Genomic DNA, 22,632 nt, shown 5'->3' on the forward strand with positions numbered 1-22,632 from the left:
CTGCATCGGCAGGCGGACCCTCAACCACTGCACCACCAGGGAAGCCCGGTCTGGTTAAGTTTTTAATTTTATTACTATATTTTAATAATGACTATAGCTCTTTGTTTCATTTATTTGTTTCTATTATTTATCAGTTTTCTATTTTATTGTTTTGTTCTTACTTATTTCCTCTGTGTTTATTTTCCTCTTTTCTTATAGATAATGTGGAAACTTAGATTATAATTTTAAGATATTTCTCTTTTTTTTCTAATAAGCATTAAAAGCTATAAAAGCAAGCAAGAGAGAAACAACTCATCACATACAAGGATTCTCAATAAGATCATAAGTTCGCTTCTCATCAGAAACCTTGGAGGCCAGGAATCAGTGGGATGACATATTTAAAGTGCTGAAGAAAAAGCTATCAACTGAGAATTCTACATCTGACAAAACTGTCCTTCAAATATGAGAAAGAAATTATGACATATCCAGATAAACAAAAGCTGAGAGAGTTCATTACACTAGACTTTCCCTATAAGAAATGCTAAAGGGAGTCCTTCATTATGAAATGAAAGGATTCAAGACAGTAACTTAAGACCATATAATGGTATAATAAACATCTCCAGTAAAGGTAAATATATGGGCAAATACAAAGCCACTATTATTGTAATTTTGGTTTATGACTCTATTTTTAATTTTCCACAGGATTTAAAAGGCAAATGCGTAAAAATTATTATAATCCCGAGTTATCAGGAACACATGTATAAAGAAGTAATTTGTAACATCAGTAACATAACGGGGGAGATGGAGCTGTCTACAAGTGAAGTATCTGTACACAAATGAAGTTAAGTTGGTATCAATTCAAATCAGACTGCTATAGGAACATGAAAAGATGCTCAGCATCACTAATTATGAGAAATGCAAATCAAAACTACAATGAGGGGCTTCCCTGGTGGCGCAGTGGTTGAGAGTCCACCTGCCAATGCAGGGGACACAGGTTCATGCCCCGGTCTGGGAAGATCCCACATGCCGCGGAGCAGCTAGGCATGTGAGCCATAGGCGCTGAGCCTGTGCGTTCGGAGCCTGTGCTCCGCAACAGGAGAGGCCACAACAGTGAGAGGCCCACGTACTGCAAAAAAAAAAAAAAAAAAACTACAATGAGGTACCACCTCACACCAGTCAGAATGGCCACTATTAAAAAAGCTACAAATAACAAATGCTGGAGAGGGTGTGGAGAAAAGGGAACGCTCCTACACTGCTGGTGGGAATGTAAGTTGGTGCAGCCACAATGGAAAACAGTACAGAGGTTCCTCAGAGAACTAAAACTAGAGTTGCCATTTGATCCAGCAATCCTGCTCCTGGGCATATATCCAGACAAAACTATAATTCAAAAAGATACCTGCACCCCTATGTTTATAGCAGAACTATTTACAATAGCCAAGACACAGAAACAACCTAAATGTCCATTGACAGAAGAATGGATAAAGATGTGGTACATATATACAATGGAATACTACTCAGCCATAAAAAAGAATGAAAATAATGCCATTTGCAGCAACATGGATGGACCTAGAGATTATCATACTAAGTGAAGTAAATCAGAAAGAGAAAGACAAATACCATAGGATATCACTTATATGTGGAATCTAAAATATGACACAAATTGGGCTTCCCTGGTGGCGCAGTGGTTGAGAGTCCGCCTGCTGATGCAGGGGACATGGGTTCGTGCCCTGGTCTGGGAGGATCCCACGTGCCACGGAGTGGCTGGGCCCGTGAGCCATGGCCGCTGAGCCTGCGCGTCTGGAGCCTGTGCTCCGCAAAGGCAGAGGCCACAACAGTGAGAGGCCCGCGTACCTCAAAAAAATAAAATATAAAAATAAAATAAAATAAAATAAAATAAAATATGACACAAATGAACTTATCTACGAAACAGAAACAGACTCACAGACATAGAGAACAGACTTGTGGATGCCAAGTGTGGTGGGGGGAGGGATGGATCAGGAGTTTGGGATGAGCAGATGCAAACTATTATATACAGAATGGATAAACAAGGTCCTACTGCATAGCACTGTGATAAACCATAATGAAAAAGAATATGAAAAAATATACATACACACACAACTGAATCACTTTGCTATACAGCAGAAATTAACACAACACTGTAAATCAACTATACTTCAATAACATAAATTTTTAAAAAATCAGACTGTTATAACTTTAGGATGTTATAGGCAATCCCCATGTTAGCCACAAAAGAAAAAAACCCTATGAAATATACATGAAAGAATATGAGAAAAGAATCAAAATGTGTAACTACAAAAAAATCAACCAAACAAAAAAGGTAATGATGGAGGAAATGTGAGGTACATAATCGCTGTAAAACATACAGAAAACAAATAATAAAATGGCTGAAGTCTTTTCTTACATTTATTACTTTAAAAATAAGTGAATTAAACTCTCCAATCAAAAAGCAGACATTGGCAGAATGGATTAAAAAATATATATGGTCCAACTATACGTTGACTACAAGAGATTCACTTTATTAACAGGTTCAAACTACTATATATAAAATAGATAAGCAACAAGGATTTACTGTTTAGCACTGGGAATTATACCCAACATCTTGTAATAACCTATAATGGAATATAATCTGTAAAAACCCAAGTCACTGTGTTGTATACCTGAAACGAATGCAATACTGTAAATCAATTATAGTTCAATTTAAAAAAGAGACCGAGATTCACTTTAGATCTAAAGATGAAGGTCAAAAGTAAAAGGATGGAAAAAGGGATTCCATGCAAATGATTACCAAAAGAAAGGTAGGATGCCATTATTAATATGAGACAAATACACCAAAAATTGTTACAATAGACAAAGGATACTACATATTGATAAAATGGTCAATTCAGAAGAACATGTAACAATTGTAAACAAAACCAAAACTAGAGCACCCAAGACATATGAAGCACACAATGACAGAGTTAAAGGGAGAAACTGATAATTCTACAATAACAGCTGGAGATTTCAATACCCCATTTCCAATAATGCATATAAACTGGACAGAGATAAATAAGGAAATAGAGAACTTGAACAACACTGTAAAGCAACTGGACCTAAAAGACATATATAGAACCCCACCGAACAACAGGAGAATACACATTTTCCCAAAATGCACATGGAACATTTTCCAGGAGAGACCACATGCTAGTCCACAAAACAAGTCTTAATAAAAGACTGTAATCATACAAAATGCCTTTTCTTATCACAATGGAATAAAACAAGTAATAAATAACAGAAAGAAAACTAGAAAATTCAAATGTAAGGAAATCAAGCACACTTTTTTTTTTTTTTTTTTTTTGCGGTACGCGGGCCTCTCACTGTTGTGGCCTCTCCTGTTGCAGAGCACAGGCTCCAGATGCTCAGGCTCAGCGGCCATGGCTCACGGGCCCAGCCGCTCTGCTGCACGTGGGATCTTCCCGGACCGGGGCACGAACCCGCATCCCCTGCATCGGCAGGCGGACTCTCAACCACTGCGCCACCAGGGAAGCCCTCAAGCACACTTTTTAAGCAACCAATAGGTCAAAGAAGAAATCACAAGAGAAATCAGAAAATACCTTGACAAACATGGAAATGAAAACAAAACATACCAAAATTTATAGGATGCAAAGAAAGCAGTGCTAAGAGGGAAATTTATATCTGTAATCGCACACTTGAAAAACATTTTAAATCAATAACCTAATATTACACCTTAAGGAACTAGAAAAAGAAGAGCAAACAACCTAAAACTAGCAGAAGGAAAGAAACTGGACAACCTAGACAAAATGGATGAATTCCTAGAAACATGATCTACAAAAACCAAATCATGGAGAAATAGACAATCTGAAGAATTTTAAAGCTAGTGAGATGATTGAATTAGTAGTTAAAAACTTTGTTGGGGCTTCCCTGGTGGCGCAGTGGTTGAGAATCTGCCTGCCAATGCAGGGGACACAGGTTCGAGCCCTGGTCTGGGAAGATCCCCCATGCCGCAGAGCAACTGGGCCCGTGAGCCACAACTACTGAGCCTGCGCATCTGGAGCCTGTGCTCCGCAACAAGAGAGGTGGTGATAGTGAGAGGCCCACGCACCGCGATGAAGAGTGGCCCCCGCTTGCCACAACTAGAGAAAGCCCTCACACAGAAAAGAAGACCCAACACAGCCATAAATAAATAAATAAAACAAATGTCAACAAGTAAAAATAAATAAACACTATTATAAAAAAAAAAAAAAAAAACTGTTGAAGCCTAACAGAAAATGAAATTGTTCATTTACTCAACTGGGCAATTCCTGGCTCACTTTTTGTGATTGTGATTGGAAACTATAAAAATATTAAAAGGTTTCCTTTCTTTTAAATTTTATTTTATTGAACTATAGCTGATTTACATTGTGGTGTTAATTTAAAACGTTTTCTTAATGTGCTGAGACCTTGCTTTTCTTTAATTCCAGGCTTAATTATTAGTTTTCCTTAACATAACTTTTGGTGTAGGTGTTTACACTCTGGAATAAATATTGCTTTGTATTAAGAATTTTGAATATGTATATGTCCATTTTTAGACATTCTAATTAAAAAAAACCTATACAATTAAATTTCTTCTGAAAGTAATTCCTTCAATTTATCTACAGGAGAACTAATTTACTGCATCCTTGGCGAACAAACTATGCGTCTTAGTCCCATTCCAGCTGCTATAATAAAGTGCCAGGAACTGGGTAGCTTATAAACAACAGAAATTTATCATTTACAGTTCTGGAAAGTACAGGATCAAGGCACCAGCATGGTCATGTTTGGTGAGGGCCCTCTTCCTGGCTCATAGTGGGCACCTTCTCACTGTGTCCTCACATGGTGGAAAGGACAAGGAATCTCTCTGGAGCCTCTTTTGTAAGTCATTAATCCCATTCATGAGGACTCTATCCTCATGACATAAGCATCTCCCAAAGGCCCCACTTCCTAATGTCATCATCTTTGGAGGTTAGGGTTTTAACATATGAAATCTGGGGAGAAATATCAGACCATAGCAGTAATGTAGACAGAAGAAGAGCCAAAAGTATCAATATTCCCATTCAAATATATTACTTATGCTAATGTCCTTACATATAATAACTTCCTATAAAAAAAGAAAAGGGAATGCCACTTCTCTACATTGAAATTTAGCTTAGATTTTCATAAAGTATGATATTACTCTCAGGAATTATATGTGCTTTTAATGCTTTGAGTATTAGGAGGACTCAAATACAAGATATAACTCAATTTAACATAAGAAAATATTATTAAAACTCAGAGCGACTCTAAAAACAAGAAAAAAAATTTTTTTCTACTCAAATACATGAAGTTAAAAGACGGCCAACAGGAGGCACAGTCAAGATAGCAGAGTAGGAGAACACAGAGTTCACATCTCCTCATAACTAGGGTACCTACCAGGCACTGGTGGAGGACCTCAGAAACCTAAGGGGATGGGAGGAACCCCCACACGACCAGGTATGACGTAGCAGGTAGGGAGGGGGGTGAAGTGCAGGCAAGACCAGACCGGTGCCCCTGAGGGGTGGCTGGGGCAGGGGAAGGGTTCCCACGCTAGGAAGGGCCCACTCACAGTGAGGAGATCAGCGGGGATGGTGAGAGACCTTTGAGAGATTAGAGGACTGGAAGGGAATGCGGCCAGCATTTCCCCCTACCCACTCGGACCCCAGGGAGCCTGCTGGGGTCCTGGGCCTGAACCTCCACCATCTGAGGCCCGCTCCAGCTGTGCTAAGTCCAAGTCCCGCCACCAACCCCCAGGACCTTTTCTAGCCACACTGGTCCTGAGCCTAGGCCCCACCTCCCACCTAAACTCCGCTGCCCAACAGCCAAAGCATTTTCTGGCCACCCCTTTTATTTTTCCTGTTGTGGTTCTGTTTTGGCTAGTTATTGTTGTTTCATTTATATCTTAATTTTTTCTAGTACATTTTTAACTTTTCCAATTTTATTTTATTTTTTATTTTTTCTTATTGTTCAGCTCCTTTTTTTTTTTTTTTGTACTGTGCAACTTGCAGAATCTTGGTTCCAGGCCGGGAGTCAGGCCTGAGCTCCTGTGATGGGAGTGTTGAGTCCAAACAGCTGGACTAACAGGGAACCTCAGACCCCAGGGAATATTAATCAGAGTGAGGTCTCCCAGAGGTGCTCATCTCGGCTCCAAGACCCAGCTCTACCGAACTAACTGCAAACTCGAGTGCTGGATGACTCAGACCAACCAGTAAGACAGGAACACAGTCCCACCCATCAAGAAAAATGAGATGACAGAAAAATATGTTAACAGATTAAGGAGCAAGATAAAAACCTACAAGACCAAATAAATTAAGAGGAAATAGGCAACCTACATGAAAAAGAATTCAGAGTAACGATAGTAAAAATGATCCAATATCTTGGAAATAGAATGGAGGCATGGATTGAAAAATACAAGAAATGTTTAACAAGGTCTGAGAAGAACTAAAGAACAAACAATGATGAACAACACAATAAGTGAAATGAAAAATACCCTAGAAGGAATCAATAGCAGAATAACTGAGGCTGAAAAACGAATAAGTGAGCTGGAAGATGGAACAGTGCAAATAACTGCCGAGGAGCAGAAAAAAGAAAAAAGAATGAAAAGAAATGAGGATGGTCTCAGAGACCTCTAGGACAACATTAAACGCACCAACATTCTAATCCTAAGGGTCCCAGAAGAAGAGAAGAAAGACAAAGGGTCCGAGAAAATGTTTGAAGAGATTATGGTCGAAAACTTCCCTAACACGGGAAAGAAAATAGCCACCAAGTCCAGGAAGCGCAGAGAGTCCCATACAGGATAAACCCAAGTAGAAACACACCAAGAAACATAATAATCAAACTAACAAAAATTAAATTCAAAGAAAAAATATTAAAAGCAGCAAGGAAAAAGCAAAAAATAACATACAGGGGAATCCCCATAAGGTTATCAGCTGATTTTTCAGCAGAAACTCTGCAGGCCAGAAGGGAGTAGTAGGACATGTTTAAAGTGATGAAAGGGAAACACCTACAACCAAGATTACTCTACCCAGCAAGGATCTCATTCAGATTCAATGGAGAAATCAAAACCTTCACAAACAAAAGCTGAGAGAATACAGCACCCCCAAACCAGCTTTACAGCAAATGCTAAAGGAACTTCTCTAGGTGGGAAACACAAGAGAAGGAAAAGACGCACAAAAAGAAACCCAAAACAATTAAGAAAATGGTAATAGGAACATACATATCGATAATTACCTTGAATGTAAATGGATTAAATGTCCAACCAAAAGACACAAACTGGCTGAATGGATACAGAAACAAGACTCATATATATGCTGTCTTACAAGAGACCCACTTCAGACCTAGGGATACATACAGACTGAACGTGAGGGGATGGAAAAAGATATTCCATGCAACTGTAAATTAAAATAAAGCTGCAGTAGCAATACTCATATTAGATAAAATAGACTTTAAAATAAAGGCTTACAAAAGATAAGGAAGGGCACTACATAATGATTAAGGGATCAAACCAAGAAGAAGGTATAACAATTACAAATATTTATGCACCCGAGGACTTCTGGGAAGACGGCGGGGAAGAGTAAGACGCGGAGATCACCTTCCTCCCCACAGATACACCAGAAATACATCTACACGTGGAACAACTCCTACAGAACACCTACTGAACGCTGGCAGAAGACCTCAGATCTCCCAAAAGGCAAGAAACCCCCCACGTACCTGGGTAGGGCAAAAGAAAAAAGAATAAACAGAGACAAAAGGATAGGGACGGGTCCTGCGCCAGTGGGAGGGAGGTGTGAAGGAGGAAAAGTGTCCACACGTTAGGAAGCCCCTTCGCAGGTGGAGACTGCGGGTGGCGGAGGTGGGGAAGCTTCGGAGCCGCGGAGGAGAGCACAGCAACAGGGGTGCGGAGGGCAAAGCGGAGAGATTCCAGCACAGAGGATCAGGGCCGACTGGCACTCATCAGCCCGAGAGGCTTGTCTGCTCTCCCGCTGGAGTGGGCGGGGCTTCGGTCGGAGCGCAGGGAGAGGACTGGGGTTGGCGGCGTGAGCACAGCCTGCAGGGGGTTAGTGCGCCACGGCTGGCGGGGAGGGAGTCCGGGAAAAAGCCGGGACCTGCCAAAGAGGCAAGAGACTTTTTCTTCCCTCTTTGTTTCCTGGTGAGCGAGGAGAGGGGATTAAGAGCGCTGCTTAAAGGAGCTCCAGACATGGGCGCGAGCTGTGGCTAAAAGCGCGGACCCCAGAGACAGACATGAGACGCTAAGGCTGCTGCTGCCGCCATCAAGAAGCCTGTGTGCAAACACAGGTCACTATCCACACCCCACTTCCGGGGAGCCTGTGCAGCCCGCCACTGCCAGGGTCCCGGGATCCAGGGACAACTCCCCCGGGAGAACGCACTGCGCGCCTCAGGCTGGTGCAACGTCACGCTGGCCTCTACCGCCGCAAGCTCGCCTGGCACTCCGTGACCCTCCCTACCCCTGGCCTGAGTGCGCCAGAGCCTCCGAATCAGCGGCTCCTTTAACCCCGTCCTGTCTGAGCAAAGAACAGACGCCCTCCGGCCACCTACACGCACAGGCGGGGCCAAATCCAAAGCTGAGCCCCTGGGAGCTGTGAGAACAAAGAAGAGAAAGGGAAATCTCTCCCAGCAGCCTCAGAAGCAGCGGATTAAAGCTCCACAATCAACTTGATGTACCCTGCATCTGTGGAATACATGAATAGACAACGAATCATCCCAAATTAAGGAGGTGGACTTTGAGAGCAAGATTTATTATTCTTTCCCCTTTTCCTTTTTTTGTGTGTATATGTATGCTTCTGTGTGAGATTCTGTCTGTATAGCTTTGCTTCCACCATTTGTCCGAGGGTTCTAGCTGTCCGTCTTTTTTTTTTTTAATTTTTTTCTTACTAATTACTCTTTATTTTAATAACCGTATTTTATTTTACTTTATCTTCATTCTTTCTTTCCTTCCTTCCCTCCTTTAGACAACGAATCATCCCAAATTGAGGAGGCGAACTTTGAGAACAAGATTTATGATTTTTTCCTCTTTTCCTCTTTTTGTGAGTGTGTATGTGTATGCTTCTGTGTGAGATTTTGTCTGTATAGCTTTGCTTGCACCATTTGTTCCAGGGTTCTATCCATCCGTTTTTTTGTTTTTTGGGTTTTTTTCCTCTTAATAATTATTATTTTTTTATTTTAATAACTTTATTATATTTTATCTTACTTTATTTTATTTTACTTTATCTTCTTTCTTGCTTTATTTTCTTCCTTCCCTCCCTCCTTCCTTGCTCCCTCCCTCCCTCCTTTCTTTCTTTCTACTTCTACTAATTCTTTTTTTCTACTTTTTCTCCCTTTTCTTCTGAGCCATGTGGATGAAAGGCTCTTGGTGCTACAGCCAGGAGTTAGTGCTGTGCCTCTGAGGTGGGAGAGCCAACTTCAGGACACTGGTCCACAAGAGACTTCCCAGGTGCACATAATATCAAATGGCAAAAATCTCCCAGAGATCTCCATCTCAACACCAGCACCCAGCTTCACTCAATGACCAGCAAGCTACAGTGCTGGACATCCTATACCAAACAACTAGCAAGACAGGAACACAACCCCACCCATTAGCAGAGAGGCTACCCGAAATCATAATAAGTCGACAGACACCCCAAAACACACCACCAGACGTGGACCTGCCCACCAGAAAGACAAGATCCAGCCTCATCCACCAGAACACAGGCACTAGTCCCCTCCACCAGGAAGCCTACACAACCCACTGAACCAACCTTAGCCACTGGGGACAGACACCAAAAACAACAGGAACTACGAACCTGCAGCCTGCAAAAAGGAGACTCCAAACACAGTAAGATAAGCAAAATGAAAAGACAGAAAAACACACAGCAGATGAAGGAGCAAGATAAAAACCCACCAGACCTAACAAATGAAGAGGAAATAGGCAGTCTACCTGAAAAAGAATTCAGAATAATGATAGTAAAGATGATCCAAAATCTTGGAAATAGAATGGACAAAATGCAAGAAGCAGTTAACAAGGACCTAGAAGAAATAAAGATGAAACAGACAATGATGAACAACACAATAAATGAAATGAAAAATACTCTAGATGGGATCAATAGCAGAATAAATGAGGCAGAAGAACGGATAAGTGACCTGGAAGATAAAATAGTGGAAATAACTACTGCAGAGCAGAATAAAGAAAAAAGAATGAAAAGAACTGAGGACAGTCTCAGAGACCTCTGGGACAACATTAAACGCACCAACATTCGAATTATAGGGGTTCCAGAAGAAGAAGAGAAAAAGAAAGGGACTGAGAAAATATTTGAAGAGATTATAGTTGAAAACTTCCCTAATATGGGAAAGGAAATCGTTAATCAAGTCCAGGAAGCACAGAGAGTCCCATACAGGATAAATTCAAGGAGAAATACGCCAAGACACATATTAATCAAACTGTCAAAAACTAAATACAAAGAAAGCATATTAAAAGCAGCAAGGGAAAAACAACAAATAACACACAAGGGAATCCCCATAAGGTTAACAGCTGATCTCTCAGCAGAAACTCTACAAGCCAGAAGGGAGTGGCAGGACATACTGAAAGTGATGAAGGAGAAAAACCTGCAACCAAGATTACTCTACCCAGCAAGGATCTCATTCAGATTTGATGGAGAAATTAAAACCTTTACAGACAAGCAAAAGCTGAGAGAGTTCAGCACCACCAAACCAGCTTTACAACAAATGCTAAAGGAACTTCTCTAGACAAAAACACAAGAGAAGGAAAAGTCCTATAATAACGAACCCAAAACAATTTAGAAAATGGGAATAGGAACATACATATCGATAATTACCTTAAATGTAAATGGACTAAATGCTCCCACCAAAAGACACAGATTGGCTGAATGGATACAAAAACAAGACCCATATATATGCTGTCTACAAGAGACCCACTTCAGACCTAGAGACACATACAGACTGAAAGTAAGGGGATGGAAAAAGATATTCCATGCAAATGGAAACCAAAAGAAAGCTGGAGTAGCAATTCTCATATCAGACAAAATAGACTTTAAAATAAGGACTATCAGAAGAGACAAAGAAGGACACTACATAATGATTAAGGGATCGATCCAAGAAGAAGATATAACAATTGTAAATATTTATGCACCCAACATAGGAGCACCTCAATACATAAGGCAAAAACTAGCAGCCATAAAAGGGGAAATCGACAGTAACACATTCATAGTAGGGGACTTCAACACCCCACTTTCACCAATGGACAGATCATCCAAAATGAAAATAAATAAGGAAACACAAGCTTTAAATGATACATTAAACAAGATGGACTTAATTGATATTTATAGGACACTCCATCCAAAAACAACAGAATACACATTTTTCTCAAGTGCTCATGGAACATTCTCCAGGATAGATCATATCTTGGGTCACAAATCAAGCCTTGGTAAATTTAAGAAAATTGAAATTGTATCAAGTATCTTTTCCGACCACAACGCCATGAGACTAGATATCAATTATAGGAAAAGATCTGTAAAAAATACAAACACATGGAGGCTAAACAATACACTACTTAATAACGAAGTGATCACTGAAGAAATCAAAGAGGAAATTAAAAAATACCTAGAAACAAATGACAATGGAGATACAACGACCCAAAACCTATGGGATGCAGCAAAAGCAGTTCTAAGAGGGAAGTTTATAGCAATACAAGCCCACCTTAAGAAGCAGGAAACATCTCGAATAAACAACCTAACCTTGCACCTCAAGCAATTAGAGAAAGAAGAACAAAAAAACCCCAGAGTTAGCAGAAGGAAAGAAATCATAAAAATCAGATCAGAAATAAATGAAAAAGAAATGAAGGAAACAATAGCAAAGATCAATAAAACTAAAAGCTGGTTCTTTGAGAAGATAAACAAAATTGATAAACCATTAGCCAGACTCATCAAGAAAAAAAGGGAGAAGACTCAAATCAATAGAATTAGAAATGAAAAAGGAGAAGTAACAACTGACACTGCAGAAATAAAAAAAATCATGAGGGATTACTACAAGCAACTCTATGCCAATAAAATGGACAATCTGGAAGAAATGGACAAATTCTTAGAAATGCACAAACTGCCAAGACTGAATCAGGAAGAAATAGAAAATATGAACAGACCAATCACAAGCACTGAAATTGAAACTGTGATTAAAAATCTTCCAACAAACAAAAGCCCAGGACCAGATGGCTTCACAGGCGAATTCTATCAAACATTTAGAGAAGAGCTAACACCTATCCTTCTCAAACTCTTCCAAAATATAGCAGAGGGAGGAACACTCCCAAACTCATTCTACGAGGCCACCATCACCTTGATACCAAAACCAGACAAGGATGTCACAAAGAAAGAAAACTACAGGCCAATATCACTGATGAACATAGATGCAAAAATCCTCAACAAAATACTAGCAAACAGAATCCAACAGCACATTAAAAGGATCATACACCATGATCAAGTGGGGTTTATTCCAGGAATGCAAGGATTCTTCAATATACGCAAATCTATCAATGTGATTAACCATATTAACAAATTGAAGGAGAAAAACCATATGATCATCTCAATAGATGCAGAGAAAGCTTTTGACAAAATTCAACACCCATTTATGATAAAAACCCTGCAGAAAGTAGGTGTAGAGGGAACTTTCCTCAATATAATAAAGGCCGTATATGACAAGCCCACAGCCAACATCATCCTCAATGGCGAAAAACTGAAAGCATTTCCACTAAGGTCAGGAACAAGACAAGGTTGCCCACTCTCACCACTCTTATTCAACATAGTTTTGGAAGTTTTAGCCACAGCAATCAGAGAAGAAAAGGAAATAAAAGGAATCTAAATCGGAAAAGAAGACGTAAAGCTGTCACTATTTGCAGATGACATGAGACTATACATAGAGAATCCTAAAGATGCTACCAGAAAACTACTAGAGCTAATCAATGAATTTGGTAAAGTAGCAGGATACAAAATTAATGCACAGAAATCTCTGGCATTCCTATACACTAATGATGAAAAATCTGAAAGTGAAATCAAGAAAACACTCCCATTTACCATTGCAACAAAAATAATAAAATATCTAGGAATAAACCTACCTAAGGAGACAAAAGACCTGTATGCAGAAAATTATAAGACACTGATGAAAGAAATTAAAGATGATACAAATAGATGGAAAGATATATACCAAGTTCCTGGATTGGAAGAATCAACATTGTGAAAATGACTCTACTACCCAAAGCAATCTACAGATTCAATGCAATCCCTATCAAACTACCACTGGCATTTTTCAAAGAAGTAGAACAAAAAATTTCACAATTTGTATGGAAACACAAAAGACCCCGAATAGCCAAAGCAATCTTGAGAACGAAAAATGGAGCTGGAGGAATCAGGCTTCCTGACTTCAGACTGTATATACTACAAAGCTACAGTAATCAAGACAGTATGGTACTGGCACAAAAATAGAAATACAGATCAATGGAACAGTATAGAAAGCGGAGAGATAAACCCATGCACATATGGTCACCTTATCTTCGATAAAGGAGGCAGGAATGTACAGTGGAGAAAGGACAGCCTCTTCAGTAAGTGGTGCTGGGAAATCTGGGCAGGTACATGTAAAAGTATGAGATTAGATCACTCCCTAACACCATACACAAAAATAAGCTCAAAATGGATTAAAGACCTAAATGTAAGGCCAGAAACTATCAAACTCTTAGTGGAAAACATAGGCAGGACACTCTATGACATATATCACAGCAAGGTCCTTTTTGACCCACCTCCTAGAGAAATGGAAATAAAACCAAAAATAAACAAATGGGACCTAATGAAACTTCAAAGCTTTTGCACAGCAAAGGAAACCATAAACAAGACCAAAAGACAACCCTCAGAATGGGAGAAAATATTTGCAAATGAAGCAACTGACAAAGGATTAATCTCCAAAATTTATCAGCAGCTCATGCAGCTTAATAACAAAAAAAACAAACAACCCAATCCAAAAATGGGCAGAAGACCTAAATAGACATTTCTCCAAAGAGGATATACAGACTGCCAACAAACACATGAAAAGAATGCTCAACATCACTAATCATTAGAGAAATGCAAATCAAAACTACAATGAGATATCATCTCACACCAGTCAGAATGGCTATCATCAAAAAATCTAGAAACAATAAATGTTGGAGAGGGTGTGGAGAAAAGGGAACCCTCTTACACTGTTGGTGGGAATGTAAATTGATACAGCCACTGTGGAGAACAGTATGGAGGTTCCTTAAAAAACTACAAATAGAACTACCATATGACCCAGCAATCCCACCCCTAGGCATATACCCTGAGAAAACCATAATTCAAAAAGTGTCATGTACATAAATGTTCATTGCAGCTCTATTTACAATAGCCCGGAGATGGAAACAACCTAAGTGCCCATCATCGGATGAATGAATAAAGATGTGGCACATATAAACAATGGATATTACTCAGCCATAAAAAGAAACGAAATTGAGCTATTTGTAATGAGGTGGATAGACCTAGAGTCTGTCATACAGAGTGAAGTCAGAAAGAGAAAGACAAATACCGTATGCTGACACATATATATGGAATTTAAGGAAAAAAATGTCATGAAGAACCTAGGGGTGAAACAGGAATAAAGACACAGACTTACTAGAGAATGGACTTGAGGATATGGGGAGGGGGAAGGGTAAACTGTGACAAAGCGAGAGAGAGGCATGGACATATATACATTACCAAACGTATGGTAGATAGCTAGTGGGAAGCAGCCACATGGCACAGGGAGATCAGCTCGGTGCTTTGTGACCGCCTGGAGGGGTGGGATAGGGAGGGTGGGAGGCAGGGAGATGCAAGCGGAAAGAGATATGGGAACATATGTATATATATAACTGATTCATTTTGTTGTGAAGCTGAAGCTAACATACCATTGTAAAGCAATTATACTCCAATAAAGATGTTAAAAAAAAATTATGCACCCAACATAGGAGCACCTCGATACATAAGGCAAATGCTAACAGCCATAAAACGGGAAATTGACAGTAACACAGTGATAGTAGGGGACTTTAACACCTCACTTACACCAATGGACAGATAATACAGACAGAAAATAAATAAGGAAACACAAGCTTTAAATGACACATCAGACCAGACAGATTTAATTGACATTGATAGGACATTCCACCCGAAAGTGGCAGAATACACTTTCTTCTCAAGAGCACATGGAACATTCTCTAGGATACACATGTTGGGTCACAGATCAAGCCTTGGAAAATTTAAGAAAACTGAAATTGTATCAAGCATCTTTTCTGACCCCGACGCTATGAGATTAGAAATCAACCACAGGAAAGAAAAACCCATAAATACATGGAGACTAAACAGTGTGCTGTTAAATAACCAAGAGATCACTGAAGAAATCAGAGGAATTACAAAAAATACCTGGAAACAAATTACAACGAAAACACAACAACCCAAAACCTATGGGATGCAGCAAAAGCAGTTCTAAGAGGGAAGTTTATAGCAATTCAATCTCACCTCAGGAAACAAGAAAAATCTCAAATAAACAATCTAACCTTACATCTAAAGCAACTTGAGAAAGAGGAACAAAAAACCCCCAAAGTTAGTAGAAGGAAAGAAATCATAAAGATCAGAGCAGAAATAAATTAAATAGAAACAAAGAAAACAGTAGCAAAGGTCCATAAAACTAAAAGTTGGCTCTTTGAGAAAATAAACAAAATTGATAAACCTTTAGCAAGACTCATCAAGAGAAAAGGGGAGAGGACTCAAATCAATACAATTAGACATGAAAAAGGAGAAATTACAACTGACACTGCAGAAATACAAAGGATTATAAGAGACCACTACAAGCAACTATATGACAATAAGATGGACAACCTGGAAGAAATGGACAAATTCTTGGAAAGTTACAACTTTCCAAGACTGCACCAGGAAGAATTAGAAAATATAAACAGACAAATCCCTAGTAATAAAATTGAAACTATAATTAAAAATCTTCCAACAAACAAAAGTCCAGGACCAAATGGCTTCACAGGTGAATTCTATCAAACATTTAGAGAAGACGTAACACCTATCCTTCTCAAACTCTTCTAAAAAATTGTAGCGGGAGGAGTACTCTCAAACTCGTTCTACGAGGTCACCATCACCCTGATACCAAAACCAGACAAAAATATCACAAAAAAAGAAAATTACAGACCAATATCACTGATGAACATAGACGCAAAAATCCTCAACAAAATACTAGCAAACTGAATCCAGCAAAACATTAAAAGGATCATATACCATGATCAGGTGGGATTTATCCCAGGGATGTAAGGATTTTCAATATATGCAAATCAATCGATGTGATACACCACAGTAACAAATTAAAGAATAAAAACCATATGATCATCTCAACAGATGCAGAAAAAGCTTTTGAGAAAATTCAACACCCATTTATGATAAAAACTCTCCAGAAAGTGGACAAAGAGGGAACCTACCTCAACATAATAAAGGCCATATTCGAAAAACCCACAGCAAACATCATTCTCAATGGTGAAAAACTGAAAGCATTTCCTCTAAGATCAGGAACAAGACAAAGATGTCCACTCTCACCACTATTATTCAACATAGTTCTGGAAGTCCTAGCCATGGCAATCAGAGAAGAAAAGGAAATAAAAGGAATCCAGATTGGAAAAGAAGTAAAACTGTCACTGTTTGCAGATGATATGATACTATACATAGAAAACCCTAAAGATGCCACCAGAAAACTACTAGAGCTAATCAATGAATTTAGTAAAGTTGAGGGATAACCAAGTTAATGCACAGAAATCTTTTGTATTCCTATAGACTACCAACGAAAGATCAGAAAGAGAAATTAAGGAAACAATCCTATTTACGATTGCAACAAAAAGAATAAAATACCTAGGAATAAACCTACCTAAGGAGGCAAAAGACCTGTACTCAGAAAACTATAAAACACTGATGAAAGAAATCAAAGATGACACAAACAGATGGAGAGGTATACCATGTTCTTGGATTGGAAGAATCAATACTGTGCAAATGACTATACTATACTATACTACACTATACTATACTATACTATACTATACTATAGCATTTTTCACAGAATTAGAACAAAAAATTTTACAATTTGTATGGAAACACAAAAGATCCCGAATAGCCAAAGCAATTTTGAGAAAGAAAAACAGAGATGGAAGAATCAGGCTTCCTGTCTTCAGACTATACTACAAAGCTACAGTAATCAATACAGTACAGTATTGGCACAGAAGCAGAAATATAGATCAACGGTACAGGATAGAAAGCCCAGAGATAAAAGCAAACACCTATGGTAACTTAATCTATGACAAAGGAGGCAAGGACATACAATGCAGAAAGGACAGCTTCTTCAATAAGTGGTGCTGGGAAAACAGGAAGAATGAAATTAGAACACTGTCTAGCACCATACACAAAAATAAACTCAAAATGGATTAAAGACCTAAATGTAAGACTGGTCACTACAAAACTCTTAGGGGAAAACACAGGAAGAACACTCCATGACATAAATCATAGCAAGATCTTTTTAAATCCACCTCCTAGAGTAATGAAAATAAAAACAAAAGTAAGCAAATGGGACCTAATTAAACTTCAAAGCTTTTGCACAGCAAAGGAAACCATAAACAAGACGGAAAGACAACCCTCAGAATGGGAGAAAATATTTGCAAACGAAGCAACGGACAAAGGATTAATCTCCAAAATATACAAATAGCTCATGCAGTTCAATATCAAAAAACAACCCAATCAAAAAATGGAAGGATGACCTAAATATACATTTCTCCAAAGAAGACATACAGATGGCCAAGAGCCACATGAAAAGATGCTCAACATCACTAATTAGTAGAGAAATGCAAATCAAAACTACAGTGAGGTATCACCTCACACAGGTCAGAATGGCCATCATCAAAATATCTACCAAAAAAAAAAAAAAAATCTACAAACAGTAAATGCTGGAGACGGTGTGGAGAAAAGGGAACCCTCTTGCACTGTTGGTGGGAATGTAACTGATAACAGCCACTATGGAGAACAGTATGGAGGTTCCTTTAAAAACTAAAAATAGAACTACCATATGACCCAGCAATCCCACAGCTGGGCATATACTCTGAGAAAACCATAATTCAAAAAGTCACATGTATCCCAGTGTTCACTGCAGCACTATTTACAATAGCCAGGACATGGAAACAACTTAAATTTCCATTGAAAAATGAATGGATAAAGAAGATGTGGTACATATATTTAATGGAATATTACTCAGCCATAAAAAGGAACGAAACTGGGTCATTTGTAGAGATGTGTATGGACCTAGAGTTTGTCATACAGAGTGAAGTAAGTCAGAAAGAGCAAAACAAATATCATATATTAATGCATGTATGTGGAATCTAGGAAAATGGTACAGATGAACCTAGTTCGAGGGCAGGAATAGAGATGTAGACGTAGAGAATGGACATTGGACACAGGGAGGGAAAGCGAGGGTGGGATGAACTGGGAGACTAGGTTTGACATAAATACACTACCAGGTGTAAAATATTGGGTTGGGCCAACCTAATAGATAGCTAGTGAGAACCTCCAGTATAGCACAGGGAGCTCAACTCCATGCTCTGTGATGACCTAGATCGGTTGGATGGGGGGAAGTGGGTGGGAGGGAGGTCAAAGAGGGAGGGGATATATGTATACATATAGCTGATTCTCTTCATTGTACAGCAGAAACTAACACAACATTGTAAAGCAATTATACTCCAAAAAAAGAAGATGGGCAACAAAGAAAGTCTTATTCAGATTACTGAAACATTCAAATAGTGTAATTTATCAAAGTGAAAATAATGCTTTTTCCTTTAACCATGAAAATATCAACCTGCCCCTAAGAATAAAAATCTGTGGTAGAACAATAAGGCAGCATCTTAGTAAACAAGTAAAATAATATATGAAGTTTAGGAAACTGTAATTCCCCTGTTGCTTGTGGTGGTTATGCCACATGATCTTTTAAAGGCAAAAGAAAAAATAAATATTCCTTTACCTTGTAAGATGGCAGGAAACACAAAATTCCTTGGCTCACAGTCTGGCACACAGATAACACAAGTGCTCCCACTTCATCCTGGAACTCAAATGTTTCCGTGTGCTGGAAGGTAGCACAGAGATTGCGACCCTTGGGGCCTGACCCAATGGTACCAACCCAAACCTAGAATATAAATATGTCAGTATTAGAGTTATGATTAAATAAGGCAGCCAAATTAGCATTTAATTTGGGAGCCTTAATTACATGTATGTCAAAAAAAGATCAAGCAATGAGTTTAGAGAAAATTTACTTTTAAATTGTTGGGGGTTTTTCCTATTACCTTTAATTAATTATATATATATTTAATTTATGAAAGCTTTACTTTAGGCAGACCACTGAATTCTCTTAGGATGAAAGAAAAACAGGTTATTATTTATGTATTTCCTCAACAGCTTTACAAAATTAAGCAGGTAACAACATCTTGTTAGATGATAGGAACAAATGAAATGAATAAATCAGAAATGAATCCAAAATAAGAGATGAGGGCTGGTACAATCTGCTATAGTTAAGTCTCTAAGATTCAATTATGACAGGAACTACTGTTTCACAAATTCCCTGATGCTCAAAGATCTATAGTCAGAAAATCAGACCCACCAAATTTTACAGTTATGTGCAATTCCTCTACATTCACATAGGTCTAGCCTTAGTATAGTTAGTTTGACTAAGAGAAAGTACAAATTTTATTAGTATTCTAAAGACAATATAAACACTTCAGATTGTTGAAAAATGTAATAGTCTTATATTTGCAAATGATATACAAGATTGAGGTACATTTTGCAAGATGACATCTGATGGATACCAGTTTAATCAACTTTAAACCAAATGATCAACTAGTAGTAAGACAAACTGATAGTATGTCTTTCTTGATATGATACAATGGGAAGCAACAACATCACTTACATAGTATTCTTACCAAACACTTTAACTTGAATCTTATCATGAGAAAACAATCAGAAAATTCCAGATTATAAAATATTCCTAAGGACAACTGGTGACTTGAATTCTTTAAAAATGTCATGAAAGACAGAAAAAAAGGGCAAGGAAACTATTTTAAGTACTAAAGAGACATGAACTGGTGCAGCCACTATGGAAAACTGTATGGAGGTTCCTCAAAAAACTAAAAATAGAACTACCATATGATCCAGCAATTCCAATTCTGGGAGTATATCTGAAGAAAACAAAAACACTAATTTGAAAAGATACATGTACCCCAATATTCATAGTAGTGTTACTTCCAATAGCTAAAGATATGGAAGCAACCTAAATGTCCATCACAGATGAATAAAGAAGATGTGGTATACACACACACACACACACACACACACAATGGAACAGTACTCAGCCATAAAAAAGAATGAAATCTTGCCATTTGCAACAACATGGATGGACCTGGAGGGTATTAGGCTAAGTGAAATAAGTCAGACAGAGAAAGACAAACACTGTATGTTACCACTTAACATGTGGAATCTAAAAAATACAACACAAATGAATATAACAAAACAGAAAAGAATCCCAAATAGAACAAACTAGTGGTTACTAGTGGGGGGAAGGGCAAGATAGGGGTAGGGAATTAAGAGGTACAAACTACTATGTATAAAATAAATAAGCTACAAGGATATATTGTACTGCATAGGGATAATAGCCAATATTTTATAACTTTAAATGAAGTATAAACTTTAAATGGAGTTTTTATAATCTATAAAAACTTTGAATCACTATGTTGTACACCTGAAACTAATACTGTAAATCAACTATACTTCAGTTTAAAATAAGAAAACAGAAAAAAACTAAAGAGACTTGAAAACCAAATGCAATATATAATACTTGACTGGATCCTGAATCAAGAATAAGAAAAATAAACAGGTATAAAAGACACAATGGGAGCATTCGGTGCCCTGAGAATGAAGCTACAAGAGTGGACCTTTCTTGGGATAACCAAATCTACGCCAAGAGAACAGGCTAGAGAGAGGCAGTTCTGTGGTGTTCTTGGTTACACATTTATGGAGTTTCTGAACGGCAGTGGAGACTACTGCCAGGCACAGCACAACCTCTATGCCGACAAGTGAACTGTAGAAATTCATTACTACTCCACCAAGAAGCCCCCATAAGAGTGGCTAACCTGGACACAGAAGTGTTGAATGGAAATCCACAGAGCATTTTTTACAAGAGTTCTGACCTGGATGGGGTAAACCTCAGTGCACTCCTTTTCTATTGCCTCAGTATTACTGGATTGAAGAATTGCTGCTTCTTGTCAGGAGGTTCATTTCATTTCCCATTACTCCCAACTTCATACTCGAAAGCACTGAGAATTTCAAGTGGAGTATATTGAAGCAGACTCAGTTTATTTGCATCATTTCTGTATTCAATTTTTAAAATTCTTTCATAACCCTATTGACTGTTTTTTAACTAAATTAACATGGCTCGAATGAACTGCCCAGCTCCTGTGGAAGTCACTTAAAAGAACATGAGATTTCTCATTACACACAATCCAACTAATGCAACCTTAAACAAATTTATAGAGGAACTTAAGAAGTATGGTTACCACAATAGTAAGAGTATGTGAAGCAACTTATGACACTACTCTTGTGGAGAAAGAAGGCATCCATGTTCTCGACTGGCCTTTTGATGATGGTGTACCACCATCTAACCAGATGGTTGATGACTGGTTAAGTCTTGTGAAAATTAAGTTTCATGAAGACCCTGGTTGTTGTACTGCCTTTCACTGTGTTGCAGGCCTTGGGAGAGGTCCATTGCTTGTTGTCCTAGCATTAATTGAAGGTGGAATGAAATATGAAGATGCAGTACAGCTCATAAGACAAAAGCGGCATGGAGCTTTTAACAGCAAGCAACTTTTGTATTTGGAGAAGTATCGTCCTAAAATGTGGCTGCACTTCAAAGACTCCAATGGTCATAGAAACAACTGTTGCATGCAATAAAACTGGGGTGCCTGATGCCATTGCTTAGAAGTGGAACCTAGACAGACAGAATCTGTCGTACATGTTAGCCAGCACGTTGGCTTGGTAAAGTCTGATGAAACTTCCATAGGAGTGTCGAAAAGCAGTTTTACCAGGCCACAAGCCTGGCAGAACTACAACCTCTATGTTTGGGTTATGATCAACCTACTTAGCCACTTAGCAAAGGATTCTTTCTGTTCAGCATTTAAAATGTGCTTATCATTTGTACCAAATGACCTTTCCTGAAATCATGCAGTACTGAGTCATGTCTTTAAATCTATTTCCATGCCAGAATCTTATCAATATATAAGAAATTTAGAAAGACTAGGTGCCAAAATACCCAGCACAATTCTTGTATTATTTTTAGTATGATACAGAACTAAAATCCCAGGAACTATGAAAACTCTGGACCTTATGTGGTTTATTCCTTCCAGCATTTCCAACGTAGAAAGTAGGGCCTATGAGGTTATTTGCTCACGATATGTTTACATCTTCTACATTCATACCAGTATACATGAGATTTGCTCTT

At 38.5% G+C, this 22,632-nt stretch overlaps 1 protein-coding gene and 1 pseudogene across 1 annotated transcript in view; one reads left to right on the forward strand and one right to left on the reverse strand.

Annotated features, from left to right (window-relative positions):
• The window catches only part of BRIP1 (BRCA1 interacting DNA helicase 1), a 207,443-nt gene that overhangs the window by 90,547 nt on the left and 94,264 nt on the right, over nt 1-22,632 (reverse strand). The window contains 1 exon segment of the mRNA XM_007464912.1: nt 19,111-19,272. Within this exon segment, the coding sequence (XP_007464974.1) occupies nt 19,111-19,272 (162 nt within the window).
• Nucleotides 21,566-22,085, forward strand: LOC103073895 (protein tyrosine phosphatase type IVA 1 pseudogene; annotated as a pseudogene).

Source organism: Lipotes vexillifer, unplaced genomic scaffold, assembly GCF_000442215.2.
Source record: "Lipotes vexillifer unplaced genomic scaffold, Lipotes_vexillifer_v1.1 scaffold788, whole genome shotgun sequence".
NCBI classification, from domain to species: Eukaryota; Metazoa; Chordata; class Mammalia; order Artiodactyla; family Lipotidae; genus Lipotes; species Lipotes vexillifer.